This window comes from Cynara cardunculus, unplaced genomic scaffold (assembly GCF_001531365.2).
Source record: "Cynara cardunculus var. scolymus isolate 2C unplaced genomic scaffold, CcrdV1 Un_Scaffold_645, whole genome shotgun sequence".
In the NCBI taxonomy this organism is placed as follows: domain Eukaryota; kingdom Viridiplantae; phylum Streptophyta; class Magnoliopsida; order Asterales; family Asteraceae; genus Cynara; species Cynara cardunculus.
Window position 1 is genome coordinate 4,423 of NW_020200599.1, and position 22,014 is coordinate 26,436.

General features: G+C 33.6%; 1 protein-coding gene across 5 annotated transcripts in view; it reads right to left on the reverse strand.

Annotated features, from left to right (window-relative positions):
* Positions 1 to 3,911: 3,911 nt before the first annotated feature.
* The window catches only part of LOC112501861 (transcription initiation factor TFIID subunit 2), a 31,973-nt gene continuing 13,870 nt past the window's right edge, over positions 3,912 to 22,014 (reverse strand). For 3 of the 5 annotated variants that reach the window (XM_025105597.1, XM_025105595.1, XM_025105599.1), the window contains 17 exons: positions 16,100 to 16,225; positions 15,952 to 16,005; positions 14,870 to 14,938; positions 10,192 to 10,289; positions 9,750 to 10,097; positions 9,296 to 9,383; positions 8,883 to 9,005; positions 8,685 to 8,741; positions 8,111 to 8,190; positions 7,987 to 8,029; positions 7,284 to 7,370; positions 6,823 to 6,912; positions 6,616 to 6,674; positions 6,440 to 6,530; positions 6,182 to 6,347; positions 5,721 to 5,904; positions 3,912 to 5,240 (listed from right to left, as the gene is read on the reverse strand). In XM_025105597.1, the coding sequence (XP_024961365.1) occupies positions 4,034 to 5,240; positions 5,721 to 5,904; positions 6,182 to 6,347; positions 6,440 to 6,530; positions 6,616 to 6,674; positions 6,823 to 6,912; positions 7,284 to 7,370; positions 7,987 to 8,029; positions 8,111 to 8,190; positions 8,685 to 8,741; positions 8,883 to 9,005; positions 9,296 to 9,383; positions 9,750 to 10,097; positions 10,192 to 10,289; positions 14,870 to 14,938; positions 15,952 to 16,005; positions 16,100 to 16,225 (2,970 nt within the window). In that variant the 3' untranslated portion in view covers positions 3,912 to 4,033. The remainder of the gene's footprint in view (positions 5,241 to 5,720; positions 5,905 to 6,181; positions 6,348 to 6,439; positions 6,531 to 6,615; positions 6,675 to 6,822; positions 6,913 to 7,283; positions 7,371 to 7,986; positions 8,030 to 8,110; positions 8,191 to 8,684; positions 8,742 to 8,882; positions 9,006 to 9,295; positions 9,384 to 9,749; positions 10,098 to 10,191; positions 10,290 to 14,869; positions 14,939 to 15,951; positions 16,006 to 16,099; positions 16,226 to 22,014) is intronic. The other 2 variants (XM_025105596.1, XM_025105598.1) reach the window with 2 other exon arrangements.

A 22,014-nucleotide genomic window follows, 5' to 3' on the forward strand; every position in this document is an offset into this window, starting at 1 on the left:
ATATATAGAGTTAATGATTTTTCAAATTAAATAAACATAAAATAATTTGATTAAATTATTGACAAATTAATGATAAAACTTAACTAAATACATAATTAGTTAAAATTCGTCGCTAATCTATCGATAAGATTCAAGCATGATCTTTCACACTTACTAACATGTTACTGTGTTAGAATGTCTGACGGTGGTCAAGTTATCCCTCAATTAGATATAAGTAATCAATGCATGTATGTCAATGAACACTAGCAACGAATTTTATTTAAATATGTAATTAGTTAAATTTTATCGTTAATCTGTCGGTAATTTAATCAAATTATTTTCTATTTTTTAATTTGGAAAATCACCAACGGAATTTATTTTATTTTTAATTAAAATAAATTTTATAAATGTAAGTATTGTTTCGCAAATGTAAGTAATTTTTTGGTGTATTTGTTTATTTTTATAGATTTAAGTACTCTTTTGGTTCAAAAAAGTTTAGTGACTTAATCGTTCAAAATATGTAAGTCCATTGACTTTTTTTTCAGACTTTTTTCATTATTTTACCACGTTAATCAGTTGTATAGATCATAATAAGGATGTATCTAACAGGTTTTAGAAAGTCCAATGAGTTATTTAACATGTTTTGAAAAGTCCAAGGACTTATTTGTTCCAAAAAATTATCTAAATACTTAATCATTTCAAACACTAAAGTTCAATGAGTTTTTTTTTAGACTTTTTCCTTATAAATATAAAAATTTATTATTGAATAAGAAATTAATATATAAATATTGAATTTAATAAATATAAAAAAGATAATATAAAAAACAAGAAGATCAATCATAAACTACCTGAAATTCATTCCCTTACATTTATTTGCTTCGAAGGTACGATGGATGGTGACACGTGGCAATGACCGATTACGGTTATCTATACTATATTATACAACATTTGATAAAAACTCTTAAAAAATATTTTTTATGCATAAAGTATTATATATTTATGCATATTACTTAAAATTCAAGATTACAAGTAAATTATGCATAAATACAACTTATTAAAGCTCCATGTTTGAATTCGTGTAACTAACTGCGGATAAAAATAATCAAATAGAGGATAAATATTTTATTTTAAAATATAAAAAATCTAAAATATAATTAAGATAATTATCGAGTTCTAACAAAATAATTAATTATTATCTTTATAAGAAAATTATATTATTAAACTAAATGTAAATTACTTCGATATTGAAACTAAATTAAATTATAATTAAAAAATTAAATTAAAAAGTTACACAAAAAATAAGAAATTTTAAATATTTAATTTGATACTAATATAAATATATTTTTGTCAAATTTTTATGATATTTTCAAATTTATATTTTATTCAAAAATAAAAACATCATCGTTTTTTTTAAATCACGTAAGACCATATTATAACATCGACTGAGATAAAGAATAAAATGAAATATTAAACTGAAGATGTATCTTGCTGCATTATACGAGTGTCTTTCTAGTTATCATTAATACATAATCATGTTTAATTTTTACCCACCTCTATTTTTTTTTTTCACAAAATATGAGTCTAACAACGCTACAAATCATTTTTCCTTACAATTTTTAAAATTTTCTAACATATCCATGTGAAAATGAGGCCATCGTCAAAATAAATGGAGACGTTGTAGCTTGCGGCACCGTAATGACATGCGTCAACGTACAAAAAGCAAGTCAAAATCGGTAGCTTACGGCACCGCAAAGACACGTCACAGTTTGTGCCACCATAAGAAAAAGTGTTTTGTGGTATTAACTTGCGGTTTCTTGACTGTTTTGTGAAAGAAAAAACCTCAAAACCGATTAAAAAGTATAAAAAAAAAACCCGTGTGGTTATTTATGATAATAACTCTTGATTGACTATGGGGGTGTTTGGGATTGCTTATTTGAAACAACTTATGATTTTCTACAAAAGCATTTATCAACTTATCATAAGTCAGAAGGGTTTAACTTCTTCAAAAACTTCTTATTACCGGTTGGCACCGGTATAAGCTGTTTATCCAAACACTCAAAAGTGTTTATTACCGATGTCACACCGGAATAAGTTAATAAGTTATTTTTATAAGCAATCCCAAACACCTCCTATATGGATGTGGATAAAATTTAACAAAGAGTCCGAATTGAATTGAGCAAATGTCATTAAAAATATATTCAAATATTTGGGGTGTTTGGTTCGCATAACGTTTTTGAATAAAATCTGATAGAAATGAAATTGAATCTTAAGAAATTTGACTATAATACGTCTATTTGGTTGCCAAAAATTAGTACAAATTGGTAAGAGAATTGGAATATGTCTGTTTGGTTAATAGAAATGCTACTTTAAAATTTTTAATTAAAAAACTCAATCATGTTTAAATCCGTAGCTCATCTAAGAAAATTACGTGTGTTTGTAACTACATGTATTCTTAAAAATGTTATATCAAAGTTACAGAATTAGAACGACAAATTATGTTTAAGAACTTATAAGCTACTACGTACAAGCGAAGGGTGGAGGACGGGGGAGTTTTACATTGCGTCTCGAGTCTGTTATCACAGACGAAATAAAAGGAAAGTAGGGTGATATAATACAATTTGCGTACACCCTATCCATAGACTCTAGATTCAGACTTAAATTGATGGGTTATTTACCAACATGTTTACTGGATAAGCGTTTAGTAGCAAGAGTTACCCCCTTACTTACCTTATCGGTAACATTTTCAACCATCAAAATTGATTGTAGGTAAGCACCTTTTATCCGGTGAGCGTTGGATAAGAATCTTTTCACTCACTTACCAAACAAGACTCTCGATCCTTATGTCGTGTCTTATCGAGTAAGATTCTTGATCTTATCAAGTTCACACGATAAAGTAAGTGACATACGATAATCATTTATTCGATAAATGTATTCCACACTTAATAGATAATTTATGAAATCAAATTATAAATAGATATAATCATAAAAATAATTACATTATTATTAACTAATTATTCCAAAACCAATATTATTGACATATTTGTAAACATTACCTATACTATATTATAAAGCATTTGACAAAAACTTTTAAAAACCATTTTTATATATGAAGTACTGTTCATTGATGCATATTACTTAGAATTCAAGATTATAAGTAAATTGTGCATAAGTACAACTTATTAAAGCTCTATGTTTGAATTCGTGTAACTAATTGCGGATAAACATAATCAAATAGAGGATATACATCTCATCTTAGAATATAAAAAATCTAAAATATGATTAAGATAATATTGAGTTCTAACAGAATACTTAATTATTATCTTTATTAAAAAAATATTATTAAACCTAAATTAAGTTACTTCATTACGTTAAATTAAAATTATAATAAAAAATTTGAATTACAAAAAATATACAAACAAAAACTTTTAAATAATTAATTTAATATTAATATTGATATTTTCAAGTTTATATTTTATTCAAAAATAAAAACATTGTCGCTTTCTCAAAATCACATAAAAATCGTATTATATCGACATGGATAAAAAATAAAAGGAAACATTAAAATGGAAATGTGTCTCGATGCATTGCACGAATACCCTTATAAACAAATCCATAAAATCCCAACTACCTCACAAAAAATCTAAATGCAATATTTGTAGGATTACATTATTTCAATTTCGGTATTTTCTTTAAGCCAAACACGGGAGGGATTGTAATTGAATCCGACCAAATCACGCAAACCAAACGGGCTTAAAGACGCTCAAAATTACCAACAATCCAACCATGACCATGTGATTGTGAATAGAACAACCAAACCTTGAGGGTCGGTTTTGGTTCAACTGATAAATAGAAGTTCGTCAATTCGACTCTCCTCTAATACTAACGATTTTTCTCGTCGTCATACGTGTAAACCGACTCAAACACCCATCGTTACAAAAAATATCACTGGCATATCGGTTCGATTGCATTAACGACAGTACAATAAAAAGGCTTCTTATATATTTTTCTTTACATTTCTCTTCTTTCTCATCTCTTTTTAAACAAATACATCTACTTATGGTCTGGTTAAAGTTCGGTTTTTTATTTTAATTTTAAGTTTATGAGTCGAAGTCGTACCTTCGGTCCTATTAGCAACGGGTTCCGTCCGTTTTACTGCTTCCTCCACGGATGTCGCCATATTCGTCAATTGAGCTACAACCGCAGCCTCCTCTTTGATCGCTTCCGTTTTTTCTTTATGTTTCACATCTGTTGCAGGTGCAACCATCAGTTTCGCCAATTCCTTTTCCTTTCGTTTCTTTTCTTTTTTCAATCGCTTTCGCTCCAAGTACTCTGGATCGTCTTTATGACTCTTGTGTTCGTCCCGCTTTTTTCGCTTCTTTTCCTTATCTTTCTTTTTCTTGTCCTTCTTGTCTTTACTACCCAAAACGGGTTTTTGTATGGGACCCGCCAATGACCCATCGTCAGCTCCGTTAAGGGCTCGGAGACTGATGAACTTATTATGGTTCACAGGGTCCACATCGTTAGCCTGGACTTTGCTTGAATCAGCGGTACACTGGAGTTCCTTCAAAAGAGAATCACCATCACCCGCTAGTTTAGCACTGCCGATGCTGGCGGTCACGCGTGATCCGAGATCATGGCACGAGTTAACGTCATCGAGGTTTTGATTGCTCACATTTGCAGGCTCGTTAAAATTTCTTTGTGGTGGTGCTTCCATGGACATAGAACTACTCGTCCCGTGATCAGCACCGTTATGGGCACCTTGAGATCGCTCCAGAGGAGCATTTTCAGCTTCCTCCGCTCTACTGGAAGCAGAAGATTGCTTCATTTTGATTTTTAGCATCGGTTTCTTTCGTTCTTGACTATTTGAAACCGTATCCGGTTCTTTAGGAGCTTCTGAAGAATCAAGAATGACCAGGTTTTCACTGGGAATTGTGATAATATCCGGCTGCTTTTCTTCACGGGAGTTGTAGTTTTCTTCTTTTGATGCATCCTTTGGTGCATCAGGTACGACGAAATCCTCTGGCTGGCTTCTTTCGTTATCAACAGTGGAAACGATATTTGGTTCTATGGTTGTTTCGGGGACCGAACCATCATACGGAAGCATAAGTGTATCTGAAGACGGATCCATTGGCTTGGATTGATTAACGATGGCAGCAAAGAAGTTTTTAAGTTCGTTGCAAATTTCTGTATGGCCCTTGATCAACGTTTCATCTCTAGGAACTCCACAAAGTGTTGGTGGTCTGAAATACAAAAGTTGCAATCTGAGAAAAAATACATCATCCGTCCCAAAACAAACGTCCACAATGAAAAAGGCACACTTTTAGAAATGTGTAATTTTTACACTTTTTAATCAAGTAAATGACAATTGTATCCTTAACAATAGAGGGAGTAATAAATTTCTCCATCTCATAATTAAGGGTGGATTTGGAAAGTAGGGACTTGATTTTGGAAGTGGACACTCTTTCTGGAAGGGTGTCTCATACTATGCCTGAATTATCCCGGAAAATTATGAATGCAAGAAATCAACCCTGATAAACTCGGTGCCTACAATTGATGAGTACGACTGGAATCGAACCCAGGGCAGATGGGATGTTCCACCACATCCCTCAGGACCTCAACCACTGCGCCACAACCCTTGTGGTTAGTGAACACATATTTTTGGACGAACTAAAATAGAAATGTTGACACTTATTTTGGGACAAAATTATAATGTTATAGAAAAGGAAGGATGGTGTTAAAACCTTCCAGCCAGGACTTGCAAAATGCAGAACAGATAATGGCGGAGTGTAACGTTGTTGAATGCCGCCGGGCTCTCAAGAAGACGGAGTAATGCCACAAGAGTCTCACGCACCACACCGTGATCATCATCAGATCCACCGCTTACCTGACATAATCGCATAGCATGCACCCCCAGCTTCACTTGCCCTACAGGAATATCACAGAAAATGCATATTAAACAAAAATACAACAAGTGTAGTAGACTTGATCTCAAAGGCTTAAAAATTTGTACTCCATCTCAAAATACATGTTTATAATGAATAACACCCGTTTAGAAATATGCAATTAGTACACTTTTTAATTGACTAAATGATAACTATACCCTTAATAATAGAGGGAGTAATGAATTTCTCCATTCTATATTAAGGGTAAAATTGGAAAGCGGACACTTGTTTTGTAAAAGGAGTATTATTCAGTCCAATACCTCTCAACGAAGGCTCCTCCTCCAAATATCTAACAAACAAAATCAAGGCTGCATCAATTCCTTTGCAGTGATACTCGAGATCGAGCAGTGCACGGAATGCTTCAATTCGAACTTGCCATTGTGTCTTCGAAGAGCAAAAGGGTTTAATCAAATCAATGATACGATCCTGAAACGAAAAGAAACTATGAATAAACGAACAGAAGCTACCCAAACTATTCACTTTGAAACAGTCAGCACAGGTGAAAGAAATAAAGTTACAAGCGGGATGAATTCTGATAGCTTTAATGCAATTTGTGTCAACGCTCGAATGCAGCTAACTGTTAAGATTCCATTGTAGCTCGGTATCAGCCTGGTAAAATGCATCCAATGAAATGGGTTACGTATAAAATTTGACGGGTGAAGCTACTACAACCAAAACAAGAGTAATAATGCACCTGTCAAACTGCAATAACCGGTCAATGCGTTTCACGAGAGATGATAGAAAGGGAACACTCTGCCAGAAGATTGATAACAAATTGCCAATTATTCATAAACAATAAAAGAGAATACAGTAAGAGAAAGCTAAAAAAGCAATTCCCCAAGCAGAAGAATTCAATTATCGAGATATTTTTACAAAACTGATTCAAGAGATGCCAATAAACCTGTTGTCCAAATTCAAGTTCACCAACTGATTGGACTAATGCAGCAAGCCAGTAAACATCAGAGTAGGGATTCCCATTGTTCTCATTGTACTGCACGATGAATAAAAGCATAGAACAGACTCAGGAATGCGAAGAAAGACAAAAACAGTGAAGATATACACGACAAAAGGATAACAAAAGAATCTTGACCAAAGAAGTTCAACCACACCCATAAAGTCTACAAGATTTAGTCTCTGAAATATGAAACAATTAAGCCAACAGCGATCGGCGACGGTAAGAAAGAAAGAACAACCCAAAATATCGCTAGATTAGATTGTTCTCATCATAAAAGTGAATGCAGCCAAGCAAACTCATGCCTTCCGGTATCATTGACAAACACTATTGATGATCAACCAGTGCCATCAGGCTAAAAACATATAGTGAAATGGTAGTATATGTGGAATTGAGGAACAAACATCCACCTTTAAAAGTTGTAAAATGAATTCAACAGCTTCCCTTGGGCTCTTCTTATCTGCAGCTCTAACCAAAGCTACAGCATGCGGTATAGCCTGTGAAAACATCACAATGCACAAAAACTAAATTCAAGAAATATTCTTTTATATCTACTTCTATCTTTTGGTGAATAACTATCAAAATAAAAAAATTATTGTGCTGTTTAAAATGGCAAAAAAATTGCACCAACAAATCGATGCTAAAATCAACATCAAACTTATTCTAATTTACATGTATGACCAGAGAAAGTTGTTTGCGTCTAGTTGATATACATATGGCATCATACACATGCCCAATCAAACAAACAAATTTCATAAAAAGATCAGACAGGTGGTGTGCAACATTTACGAATGCCCACAATCCCCTCCATAAGAAGGGAGATCATGTTCAATAAATCAGTAAGATATTTACATCACACATCCCCTAGACACTCACATTATGACACATATAGGCCAACTCAAGAAACAGAAATAGCCATCCATTATTAATTCAATGTGTTAATAGTATTAGCATAATTATGGAAGTCATGTTGCGTTTTTAAAACTCAGGATGAGGATATTAATCCCAACAGACCCAATAAATATATACAAAATGAAAATTATACTGCATAAATGTCTTAACACTGCCCCACTGGACATTGCTGACAATACACATCCTACCTCATCCCATTACCTCGAGTACAAAATACTCCGCAAAATCATGAAAGTCATTCGGCCTGAGAAAGAAAAGATAATTAATTGAGCATGCTAGGTGCCGTCCATTGTCTATCAAAACAAAGAAAGGATACAACGTTTACTTTGGGAGTCCAATCTTTTCATCATATCTTCGGCTTTTATAGAATTTAATCAGATGCAGTAAACCAGCCCAATCAGTTTCCTAGAAGAGCAAACAAAGTAAATGATGCATCAATTACCAATATGAAGGAAATATAACAATTTTCAGAACCCAGCCCCACAAATACAAAGCATTTAGCTAACATGATGTTTTGGGAGTACAATTAAAAAAGTATTTTGTTCTAATTTATGTGTCGTAAATCCCATTTTCACCCCTTGATATATCTTTCTTTCAGGATATTGGTTAATATATGAAATTTTATGGGATTAGTGGAGCCTTTCTTGTTGCATATGTTCACTAGGTATCTAATAGAAATAGTGGAATAGTTAAGCTATCTAGCTGCAGAGAAATTTGGTCTTAAAAGTGTCCTATTACAAAGATCTCTGGAAAGATGAAGTGATTGAATTCACAAACTGAACCAGAACAAGCAAACACAATAGTTCTATTGATTTCTCAATTTACAAAAAAACATTTGAATATTCCTGATGGTTAGAAGTGTCGCTCATATTTGCAAAAATGTTAGAAGGATATTATACCTCAGATGCTGTGCTAGCCAAAGCAAAAGCCGCCTCAATCCGGACTCGCCAAAAGGCCTTCAAAAGGTAGAAAAGGTCAAAATTGCATTTTGTATAATTAATAAAAGCCATATGTAACCAGGTATTGCATGTGCAAAGTCTCCACATCATACACTAAAATTATATATATACTTGTACATCCCAACAAGAAGAGAGTACCTGAGAATCACAGAGGAGATTACTTAAAGCATTGACAATGGAGAGAAGTCGAGGAAACAGCTCTAGTGCTGTGATTGCTTGAGCTTGAGCAACAACATCTTTATCCTTCTCCAATTGATTTATCTGGTCGTACATTCATATTTTCTCAGAATAGTTAGATAAAGGAAAACACAATACAATAACAGGTCAGCATGTATCAAAACTTCTCCATCTTCATTTTTTTTCCTTCTGGAGGCAATATTTCAACAAACCCGTCATTTTTTTTTGGTAATCTGCAAAAACGCAGATAATTTCTTTTACAGTTCGAGTACATGTCATTACACTGTACTTAGAATTAAAAAATGCATTAGCAAATAACTAATGGTTGCAGAATTATCATTGAAGGTAAAGGACGATCAGATACCAGAACTTACCCACATCGGTACAGGTTGATTGAAATGAATCTCAGCAAGATACTCCATCTCAGGGTCTGCCCTGAGCCATTGCAGGGGGGAATCAATGCTGCAATAAATCATCCATGAATTGAGTACATAGAAAATAACATACACTTAGGGGCCGTTTACCAAAAGCTTACCTGTGTAAGCGCTTACAAGCCACATTACCTTACCGGATAAATATGCCAAGGACCAAGAATCTTACCTGTAAGACCGAAGGCAAGGACCGAGAGTCTTACCAAGTAAGTGAGGGCAACAACTCTTACCACGTTAGCGCTTACCCGGTAAATTGTTACGATACCGTTTTGGTGGACTAAAATCTTACCCGGTAAGCAAGTGATAGTGTCTTGAATTTTGCTGGTAAGCACTTACCCGGGTAAACGTTTGGTAAACGTTCCCTTAGTCAGAACAATGGATGTGCATAATTACATACTTTGAACGCATATCTACAGACGCAACTGTGTCTACATTATCATCAGAACCATCATGCTTTGAACCTTTCTTTGGCTTTTGGAAACGTTTGGCAGCAAGTTTAGAATGGCATTGTATTTCTAGCAGCTGCCATGTTTCTCCTGCCATAGGTAAAACTGGATGGTCATACATTCCATCAAGTTCATGAACTCGTATACTCATCATTCCAGGCCATCCAACATCTGCTTCTCGCTTTACAAAATCAGGTTTAGTATTGGAAACTGAAGAATTTGAATCCGGTGTAGCTGTACATCCGCGCAGTGCTGCTAATTCGACCAAGTTCTTCCGTTTGTTATATGAAAACCCCATCCTTAGTATGATCAAATGCAAAACAGAGGTAATTAGCATAAAGATAGCGGATATTCCAGAACACTGAGAAAAATGTATAAATTTCTTTTACATACTTGAGAACAGGACAACCGCTAGAACCCACCCAACGAGGAAAAAATTCACGAAGAAATGGACGCTCAAGATTTCCAACTTCATTAGCCAAGTGGCGAAACTGCATTTTAAAATTTCGGCTGGAGTTAGTGAGCCTTCAATAATAGACTTACCTCCACTCCTAAAAAATTATTATATACAAGCTGAATTTGTGGAAAAATAGAGCAATACAAGTGCCAAGACTCCTAGATAATGAAATTGACAATAAAAACCAACTCAAAATGATATTTTTCTGAAAATATTATCAACTTTGAAGTAACAAATTACAATCACATCCAAGAATAAAAACAAGTCATGCAGAGACCCAAGTTAGATGCACCGCAAGTTGGAATTTTTTGGTAAAATGCATGCTTAACAGGAAGTTAATAGTGAGCCATCATATGCTACTTGACAAAATGGCAGTGAGAATTCCAATCATAATCCTGCAGTAGATTACATCACAGATACCGAGAATTCCCTGAGAAATATCATGATCAAGTTATGCTCTGACATCATTTCGGGAAGTTGCCTCCTAGTACTTAAATGTGCATGCTAAGAGGATGAGTGCATTTTGAATTCAAGGGAAACGCGCTAATGCATTCAAGTTGGATCTTCCAGACAGCATGGTCATCAATCATGTATCCAATGACATAAATAATCCCCCTTATTTTCAGTTAAATGCCTTTGTTGTCTCACATTCTAGCCTTTCAGAATCACATGACCCTTCCTCTATTTCTGTTTTACTCATGCCGCTTTCGTCAGTGATTCTACTCCATGGTTAGTTATTAAGGTAATAGAGGATATTATGAACGAACAGGTTGTAGCAACCCATGAGATAGCTATCGACATGATTTTGTCAAGTAGAACCAGTGTTCAAAAAAGGCACACCATGGCGCGAAATGGCGCAAGACGCGTCTCCACGCATTACGAAATGGACCATAATGTTTCTGTAGGGCATGGCTCACACCATGGCGTCTTGAGGCGCGCCACGTTTTTTTGTAACACGTGATTTTTTTCCCAAATTTTTTTTCCTATCTTTTGTGTTTTTACACTTTTAACTTTAGATTTTACATTTTCATAGATCTAACTAATCACATCGCCACTGTTTCACAAATTCATAAACGTTACACACTTACGGTTAAACTGTAGTTGTAAAATTACCTTTCTAAGTTCTATTTTAAATATTTAATCAAAAACCTATTTTATAATAATATTCTATATGATTTTTCTTCTTCTAATATGAATGTAAATTTTTTAATATCATTATCTGATTAGATAATATATAGAAAACATATATCTAGCTATATAATTCGATGTATGACATACAAATTTGCCGCCTTATGTCATGCCTTGAAAAACATCGCGTCCTCGCCGTGGCGTGTAAGGCTTGAGGCTCGACCTCGCCGCCACGCCTCACGCCTTTTTGAACCTTGAGTGGAACGGACAACCTGACAGTAATTTCACTCAGGATACTACATAAGAGTTCTAGGAACAGGATCCTGGCCTACTAAAGCGTAATAATTCTTGTGCATTATCCAAGGCGACACTTTCATAAGTGGAAGATGATAGGAATCACAAGCACATTTAGCTAATTCTAGTTTATTATAGATTCGTTTATTTATATTTTCTTGGTTACATTATTTACTCATATCTGGAACACTGTTTTTCATTGTTCCAGTACTATAAATAGGCAAGACTAGTTCTTTTTGCAATTCAGCATATGAAACTGGTTTCAGTTAAATTTTATCCTTTTGCTGAAATGTCAAAGATCTTAGGACTTGGAGTCTAAGATATTCTAGGGCTTATGGGGTGATTCCCAAATCCGCACTTACTTTCCTTCGATTGTTTGTTTTCTTAATATCTTCCTGCATTCACGGATCCGCCATCTTGCTGTTGCCCTTGAGATTCTACTATCATGGACAACAAAGAGATAAGTTTGAGCAACATTTTTCATTTGAGCTATGACTTTGCAACCTCTTTGATCCTATTGGCGGCCAAAGGACCACAGCAGAGCTCATGGCACATGTACCAGAGACGGAGATCTTTCTGTCATAGGTCCACTAGCAGCTTGGACAGCGTCGTAGTCATGACAATGAACATGAAAACTAGTGGCATCTAGACAACAAGAAGGTTGATGGTTCTCCTGTAAAGATTTGTACTTCATTTTGTTTCCTTTTTGAATTATTATAAATGTTAATTTATTTTTTGATAGACAGAAGAAATCTTTTGGGAAATATCAATGTCCCTAACATTTGGGTCCAATTCATAACTTTCTTAAAGCATTGAATCATTGATAACTACATCTGAACTCTTATATATGTTTAAATCATGGTATGCAGTTATGGATCTTGTGGTCTTTAATGGATAATTATTCCAGAAAGTTGTAAAAATCCTTCAAACAAAAAAATGTTTCATAATAAAATCACCCTCATGTTTCATTACTTACACTATTTATCAAAAAGTATCTTGCATAGTATATAAATTGTTTTGAACTATCTCAGGGAAAATAAGATGGCCATTTGAACCAGTGATTATAAACGAGGTTATTGTGCGAGTATGGTGTGCTTGCTGAGCTGTTAAATAAAAAGGATTAGATGCCTTGGAGCAAAAGGGGCTTCCAAACATACATTGATAATTTGAGATATTCTACATATCACAAACATATACTACAGTGTACAGAAAGGGATTCCTCTAACATATAAGAATATTTTGCTCCATGCTGCATATCATACAACTTATGGTAGAATCTATCTAATATCTTGATTTGCAACGAAGTATCCTTGGTGACACGTGATGATTGAGCAACCCAATAGTAACAATTAGCTTGAGAAAGCATTATGATATAGAAACAGCAATGAACTTGGCCTAAATGCTCTTCTTAGATTACCTCAAGTCCACAACAGATATTACAAATTTAGATACATAATCACCATCAAGGTAAAAGAGACATAATATCTCACCTAAATGTATATTAATTCAAAAGCAATCCTCCAAAATGCTCAAAATTAGTATATGTAAATATATAAATATCACACAAGGAACCTAACACTGACAATATTTTCCATTCTCCATTAAAACAACTCGTTTAAAACTAATTTTATCGGGTGATATGATTAACCTAACGTTAATAGTATCCATGGAAGGATCAACTTCAAATCCTTATCACTTGATCAATGACATGTTCTTACAAATCATATCAGACAATCTAGTTTTGATACATATTTTACATGATACTAGTTGTGAACCCGCGCAATGCGGCGGGAGCCATGAATTTTAACGATTTTGRAGTTYCMCTGRTTTTATAAGATAAGATTTAACGATGATATAGGTTACACTTGGTCTTTACATATTAATACAATTTGAATAAATAAGAGTTATGGTTCCAATTACAAACTATTGATGAAAAAAATTGTATGACGGTTTAAAATCCAATACATTTAAAATCCAACATATTTAAACGGCTCCACAAATGTATTCGATTTACACCAAAAGCAAAGAACCAATAAACTTGAGTTTTAAGATAAACACTCAAAACCAATAAAAAAAACTACAAAATTGACAGATCATAAGCCATGAAAAGACCAAAAAAGATGGGTTTTAGAATGAAATTTCAACTGCTTACCCTCTTTCTTGTCCAGAAACTCAGATTAAGGTTGAATTAATACATGTATATATATATATATTTCAAAAAAAACCCAAGAACATATTAATTCAAAACATATTATACAGTGCAATTTGGACAATCTAACCCCAAAATATATAGTATATATATAAATAAATAACTATAAAAGTATAAATCGTAAATATTAAAAATATTTTTTCACAGTATATATAATATATAATAATATAATTAAGTCAAAAACTATTCAATATTGGACTCATTTCGAAGGTATTAACGAGACAATTATAACGGTGTAACTTGTTAAAATAAAAATGTATTTTTTTAAACATGTTTTACTTGATATACGATTATGTATGTTAATTTGATAAAGGTTTAAAATGAAACATTTAAAAGTAAAGGACGTAAAGTAAATTAATTAATTAATTATAGGGGTATAAAGTGTAAATTTAAAATTATAATTTAAAAAAAACTCGGTTGTGAGAGGGTGAGTGTATGTGAGGGGGTGAATGTATGTAAGGAGAAGAGTGGGTGAAAAAGTGAAAAAGTGAGTATAAAGGGTATTTTGGTCATTTATAATTTTAAGACTTTAAGAGTTTTGCTAAATTTGATTAATAAGATAGTATAGATATAGATTACTGAAATTCATGCAAGCGCTTCTAGAAATCTTGCATTACATGCATTGGGTGTAATTCAAATAACTGCCTTATGCAGCATTATACCTCAAGTCCTCAATATAAAAAAACATGTAGCATCCTGCAGACATGTCATAAAATATACAAATGCAAGTGCAGACTATGCATATGTGATCTGGTAAAAACATATAGTGCTGGCAAGTGGCAACATAGTTAAGGAATAGAAGACAATCAATAGCTGTGTATTAAGTAACATGATATACAAACAGTCGGAGATAAACTATGTATTAAGTGACATTATGAAGGTTCTTCCCCCTTTCTATAACAAGTTTTCATGTCGAAGCAATTACTTTCATCAATTAGACAAGAGAGGTAAAGAAGAGAATGATATGGCTGCTAGTTAATTACCTCTTTTGTACTAAGAGTTCTATGAGGACGAGTTGTATCTTTAGGAGGTGCAACCAAATTCTTCAAAACCTGCGGCATGGGATAAATAGCAATTAAGTATGCATGCACGAATAGAAGTTGAGTCTCATAATACTAAAACCATGTGAGCAATAATACACACACAGACAGGTAAAAGATCAAGGGGCTGTCTGGTTGGTTTCTATTAAATCCTGTATAGATAAAGCTGTCGGTGTGAATTAATTTGTCTGTAGAGGTTGGGAAGATTTTTGTTTGAGAGGGCTTTTTCATAAATAGGAGCGTGTTTTTAATTGGGTGTGATAGGTTTGGAAAAAACTTGACTTTCTGCATAAAGCTCCCACCCTAGAAGCTTACTGGATAAGCCACTTTCTATATCATTAAGCCACTACCAAACAGTCATGCATAGCTGACCAAATAAGCTGTTAAGTCCCATTATGCTCATTAAGCTGCTAACAAACAGACCCTAAGAGCCCTGCCCCCTTTTGACAGGAGTTCTAACTTGTAGTGCCCTCATTCTAGTATAGCAAATCTAGAACGGCTCTTGAGAGCTCAAATCCGTAGCTCTGTAAGAACGTAATATGAAATGGATCCACAAGCCATGCATGGAAGATCACCGGTCCTGCCTGATTCTACACGAGTTGGTGAATTGTAGTGCCTTCATTTTAGTATAGCAAATTTGAAACAATCCGTATGAGCTCAATTCACTGCTACAAGAGTATGAGAATGAGAGGTTTTGCATGACAAGCATATGTAAAAATTGCTCTTCCTAGATTTCCATGTTAATTTATGGGAGAGATTGAAAGCTGAAACATCTCTTTACACCTCCTCATAAGGGGGATGAAGGATCCGCCCAGTTTTTATAACAAATAAAGCCTAGAAGAGGTTAGATTAAATAGCAAGCAGGGGAACCTCGGGAAGAGAAGAAAAGTAAAAATTGGCTGAGCATCACAAACAAGTCCATACTTAATATTTAGATAACAATACTCATTAAAATAATGAAAAAAGAAAGTGCTTTCTTCGAATCAAATAATACTACAAAATGAAGGTGAAGCTAGATATCTTACTTTACAGAATGACTCGGGACCCATCTGCTTTTCCAACATTTGGAGAACTGCAACCTGTAAAAAAGAAGCGAGTAGTCAAAAGTAAAATGTTATCAACTTTTTAGACCATGCGAAAACAATATGTACCAGATTCATATAATCAACTTACAGATTTCCACGACCGAATTTTTCCATAAAAACCAATGCATTGTGTTCCATACAAAGCCTTGGAAGCATCGGAGGAGCTCAAGGCAGTTGCAGCACTATCATCTGCTTTGCAGACAGCACAATTTGCCTGCAATCAAGAAACAAAGAGAGCATCCAGTTGACACATTAAGCACCCCATTCAAGACCAATATCGAGAAAATATTTTAGCCAGAGGGCATTGAAGGATAATTTGAGGTATGAAAATAAATATATCCAAAAGAAACAATAATAATGTTTGCAACTTTTACATGATACAGCCATATTCATACTGTTTCCAAGAGTCATGATAAAAGCTTAGAAAAAGAACAAAAAAAATCAAGTTGTAACAAATATAAGTTCCGAATTTAGCCACCATGCTTCATATGTTCCTTCCACTATAGTATATTGAGCATCCTGTTGGAATTAATATTGTATTCAAGTCCCTGTGTTGTAACTGTTTTACTGTATTTTCAGTTAGTCTTCGTAATAGTTGTTTAGAGGTTGTTTGTGTAATCTCTGTATAAATAGGTTGCTTTGTTAGTTAGTTTGGTTAACCCTGTTAGACATTGTATTGAGCTTAGAGAGAGAAAGAAAGCACACACTGTAATTGAGAGAATTGACATCAATAGACAGCCGACTGATTCAATTCATATTCTTGTGTTCTTGATTGTTTGTATGTTAATGACTTGATCTGGAATCTAGGATTGGTACCAGAGCAAATCAGAAAAAGATTGAACGTTTTTGGGATCAATTCAGATCGTGTTTTGAAGGTTCGAACTTTGGTTTCTGTTTCTTGATCAAAAGTGTAATTTTTGTTCAAATTCAGTGTAACTTCGAGCATTAAAGTTGTTTCTGGTTGTAATTCGAACTCTATTCCAAAATTCCAATTCAAAATCTTGAGTTTTGAAGATTTTTGGGATGAACTTCAAAGTTATCGCATAGTACATATTCAAAGTCATCGCATAGTGCATATTGAAAGTCATCGCATCGGCTATATGCGACAAGTCAAAGTTATCGCATTACAAGGACCGACAACCCAGGTTCTCGCATCTAAAAGACCCGAGAAGCTGAAGGTATCACATCTCAAAGACCCGAGAAGTGAGGTTATCGCATCTAAAGGACGCGACAAGTTGAACTTATCGCATCCGTTTAATGCGACAAGTTACTGTTCACTCTATATTTGATGCGACAAAGTTGAATGCAATAAACTGTATGATGCGACAAGGTTTCCAAGTTTGATGCGACAAATCTTTTTGTGTGCGACAAGTTTGACTTGGTCAAAGTTCAGTGCTAAGCCGTAGGAGGGGGACATTGTTCTTGAGACAAGTCAAAGTTGATTTTTATCTGAAGGTTTCCAATTATGTTCAAGATATTTTTCTGAAACGATCAGTTCAAGTCATTTGCATTCAGTAAAGATGTCAAAGGACATGCTAAGCATTGGATTAGAATCTGAGGTATTCGATTATTCAAACTCTGAATTCATTGATGAAATTGAGTCTATAGTGTTTTAAAACAAAAGCTTGAAAGTGAAAGAGCTTTAACCCTAAAATTTCAAACTAAAAGTTATGGTTACAAGGGTTTAAGTGAAGATCTAACACAAGAAAAGGAACAACTTAAATCTGAAAAAGCCGATTTAGAAAAGAAAATTCTTGCATTGAAAAAGAATTTGAATGAAGTAGAAGGTGAGAAAGTTGAAATCCAGTTGAAATTTGATTCTATTTTTAAATAAAGAGGTCAATTGTACGCCAAAGTCAAACAGTCGGAAGAAATCATTTTCAAAAGAGATCAACGTGAGCAAACATTGAAAATTTTAACAAACAAACCCAAAGATACAAGATTCTATAATCCAAGAATCGGTTTAGGTTTCAATGAACTTGATCTTTTGAAAAATGCTCCAATTTCTTTATATGATTTTAATGAATTAGGATCTTCAAAGTTCACAATCCCTTCTATTCCTGAAATTTTTGTTAAATCTGAATCGCCTAACTCTTCTTGAAGTAATAAAAATAAATCAGATGAAGATGTTTCTAAAAGATCAAATTTTCAAAATGTGGGACTAAAATATGACGATTTAAACTCAAACTACAAAACTAGAAAACTTCAGTTTTCTCATTCTGAAATTGAGTCATTCTATCCCACATAAAATTTAAACATGGATTCTTCATCAAAATCTGAGTCACAAAAATAAGAAACTTAAAAGTCTTATGATCTTTTTGAAAACATGATGAATGACTCGGACTCTAAATCTGAGAATGAGGTGATTTACGATTCTGATTCGACTGAAGAGAACATTGAGCAAAAGGATTGGATCATTCATTCAAATCCTGAATTTGATTCAAATGCTAAAATTTCTATTTGAGAGAAACAAATTTCTGAGCTTGAGGCTGAATTAAAATCTGAGAAGAGATTTATAGAAAATGCTCAAAATGAATTTTCACTTAAAGTCGAAGAGCTTAATCAAGAAATTTCTGAACTGACCATGTGTCTAGTTTGCAAAGACAAAATACATGAGTCAAATTTACAAAAGATTCATGATCTCGAAAAGGATTTAAATTCTAGCTTTGATGAACGAACCAAGTTAATGAGTCAAATCACGAAGCTTGAGGAAGACATCAAAAAGCCTTTGAGTTCAGATTGATATCTCAACCAATTCCACTGTTATTGATAAGATCAATTTTGCTGAAAGTACTTTCGAGGTTGGAGAGTCTTCAGGTGTTAAATCTAAAAATGATTTTTAGACTTCTCCTAAACCTGCTAAATCTAGATGTTTGACTGCCAAATCTTCTATTAATTCAAGTTCTTTATCTATGGCAGATTTGAAAACCACTGGTATGGTATTGAGAAAAAAAGATCACTTGCAAGAGAAAAGTGCTAATATTTTCAAAACTAGTTCTTCTGTAAAGAATCCAAATGCTAAGCCTAATGGTTGTAAATGTTCTTCACTTGCTAAAAAGAAATGTACTCTGAATACTGATTTAAAAAATTCAAAACATTTTACTCATTCAGATATATTATCTTTAGCGCCAAAACATTTGCATTGCAACTACTATGGTTACAATTCTTTCGCCATCAGTGCCAAGTGCAAAAAGCAAATCAGATCTAAGAAGACCAAACCTTTATCAACTTCTTCACATAAAACTAAATCTGCATATGGTTCAAATGCTAAAAAGAAGAATTTCTCAAAGAAAGAAGAACCATATTTTATTGATGTGAAATTTGTTTGGAAGTGGGTTCCAAAGCAAATATATGAATGGCGTGTTAAAGATATATCTACTAATTTTTCAATGCCAACCCGAAAGGGCCCGTTATGAAATGGGTACTAAAGTCTACGTGATTGTTTTTGCAGGACTGTTATGTGTGGTACATTGATTTCGCATGCTCAAGACACATAACAGGACACAGACAGACTTCTAGATAAATCAATCTAGAACTCGGATTTCAACGTTTTAACTTCTAAACACTTCAGTTTAGAACATGTACTTCATTTTTACGACTTCTGAACAAGACAGTTCAGGACTTGTGCTACAACTATCAGTTTCTGCACAAGAGAGTGTAGAACCTACATTAATCATTCAGAAAGACAAGCTATTGTTGATGAGTATGACAATTAGAATAATCAAACTGATGTTCAACCTTTACCTCGTACACACAAATGGACAAGAGATCATCCTTTGAACATGTCAAGGGGAGTCTCAGAAAAAGTTTTAAGAGCTTGTTGGTTATATTATACTAACCTGTTTGTGTGAGACTATAAACTAAATTCAAAGGGGAGCATCACAAACATTATTCATTCTGATTAGAATCTCACACGTATACATTTCTGAACTTTATCTCAATATATTTAGAAGGAGGACAACTTATGAGTATATTCAAATGTTTTTCTTAAAATGTTCAAACCACTTCTGTAATCTCAAAAAGATTTTATGATTCTAAAAAGTGTGATTTTAAATTATTTTCATTTGAATTTTTGTATGAAACGAGTACTATCTTGATCAGGTGTATTCTACGGTTAATACTTGTGTATTTTCTCTTCATGCATAATTCAAACACCTGATTCAGGTTTCCTTCATATTGTTATTATCATATTTATAAAAATTGCAAAATTCATTTTTCGATGATAATACGCTCGTTTGTATTCAAATTTGTTGATTTCTAATAAGACTTTAGTTGATTCTTCATTGTCAAATATTTCGTAATTCTTTGAAAGACAAATTTGTATTTTGTTCGTACAGATATTTGTTCATTTCTTTCAGAATATTTGAGCTTCAAACCATTTCTTGATTTTTTTTCAAAATCATGTGCTTATCTGAAATAAATCTTTGATCAAATCTGTTCAATATCAAAGTTGCATCAAAGTTTGTGGGCTTATTTGCTTATATCAAAGTTACTTCAATATGCTTACTTGAAATATCTTAGGTGGGAATGAGAGCTTATACAGATATAACCTCTATAGACAATCAAAACTGATAGCCCTACCCAAGAGGACAACCACCATAACAAGAGGTGAGCTAAAATGGAAAATGGGTATGTGTGCTAAGCTTAAAATGAAAACGAGAGGGGTAGTAGTTGTGAGCTAAAAGAATTGAATGAGAGATGTGTACAGGATTAAAAGAATATCAAAATCCTGATCTAGCTATTATAATCCGGGCAAACAACACATACACAATCTATTGGTTCTCAATTATTCGGAGACTAATATTGAAAAAGGCAAAGCCCAGGCCAACTCTTGTTTAATACCCCACCAACTACTCAGTTATCTCTCAAAAGATAATTGTTTCAATAACACTTGGGGCACGCAGCCCATAATCTATCGATTTCTCATTCGGAGGATATTGGTATTGAAGAAAGAATGATATATCTACCCCTTCAAATTTCTTTGATCACATCGAGTCTGATAAATTTGTGTAGTCCACACTACTTTACCAATTTGAGCTTATTTTGAAGCATTTGTTGCTTTATCTTTCTACACTGCACAAATTTTACAGAATATTTGTTATTCTGTCATCACATTCAGAGATATGCTTCTTTAAGCTATCAATAATTGAATGCAAATCCTGGTAAGATGAACATCAAAAAGTCTAATATTTAAAGTGCATCAGTTGTACAAAATATATCTGTTATATTCACAGGTCAATCTTTGAACAAAAGATTGAAAACAGTTTCATAAGTTGACTCGGGATTTCCAAATTATGTTCTGAAATGAATTTATTCATTAAAGGAATACATAAATGAATTTGAAAAGATTTCCTTATACTTCTATGAGTTGACGGCATGAACTTCACCTTAACACATTCATTCGCCTTGTTGGTATGATGTTCATGTTCCTCATTAACATCACAAGGGGGATTAAAAAAATGAATGGGAGATTAACAGATGAGATGAGATGAGATATAAAGCTGAGATGCAAGGCGAAGATTAACAGATGACTGAGATGATGTGAATAAAGGGAAGAAGATGATGAGATTGAAAGATTCGAAAAAGAGATATAAGAGGAAAGTGAAAAATGCTTAAGGGAGATAATTCAAGAAGATACAAAAAGGAGATTGATTCAAAGAATATTTCAAATGTGGTGTTATCAAAATTATTGGGGGAGATTGTTCAAATGTGTTGTGCTAAAGTGATGTTACAAAGGATAGGGGGAGATTATCCAAAGTTGCAGAGAAAATTCAAAAGTGTGGTGCTAAAGTGACTCTACAGGGGGAGATTGTTCAAAAGCAGCAAAGGAAGTTCAAAGGAGATGCTATCAAGTATAGGGGGAGATTGTTTAAAATCTAATAAAATTCAAATTTGATGGAAGTAGAGCTGATTGTCTGAATATGAAATAAAGTCGGGTATTTTAAAATTTTCAAGTGTTTAAAAGTCAAAGTCAAAGCTTCTGGAAGATATCTGAATGAATTT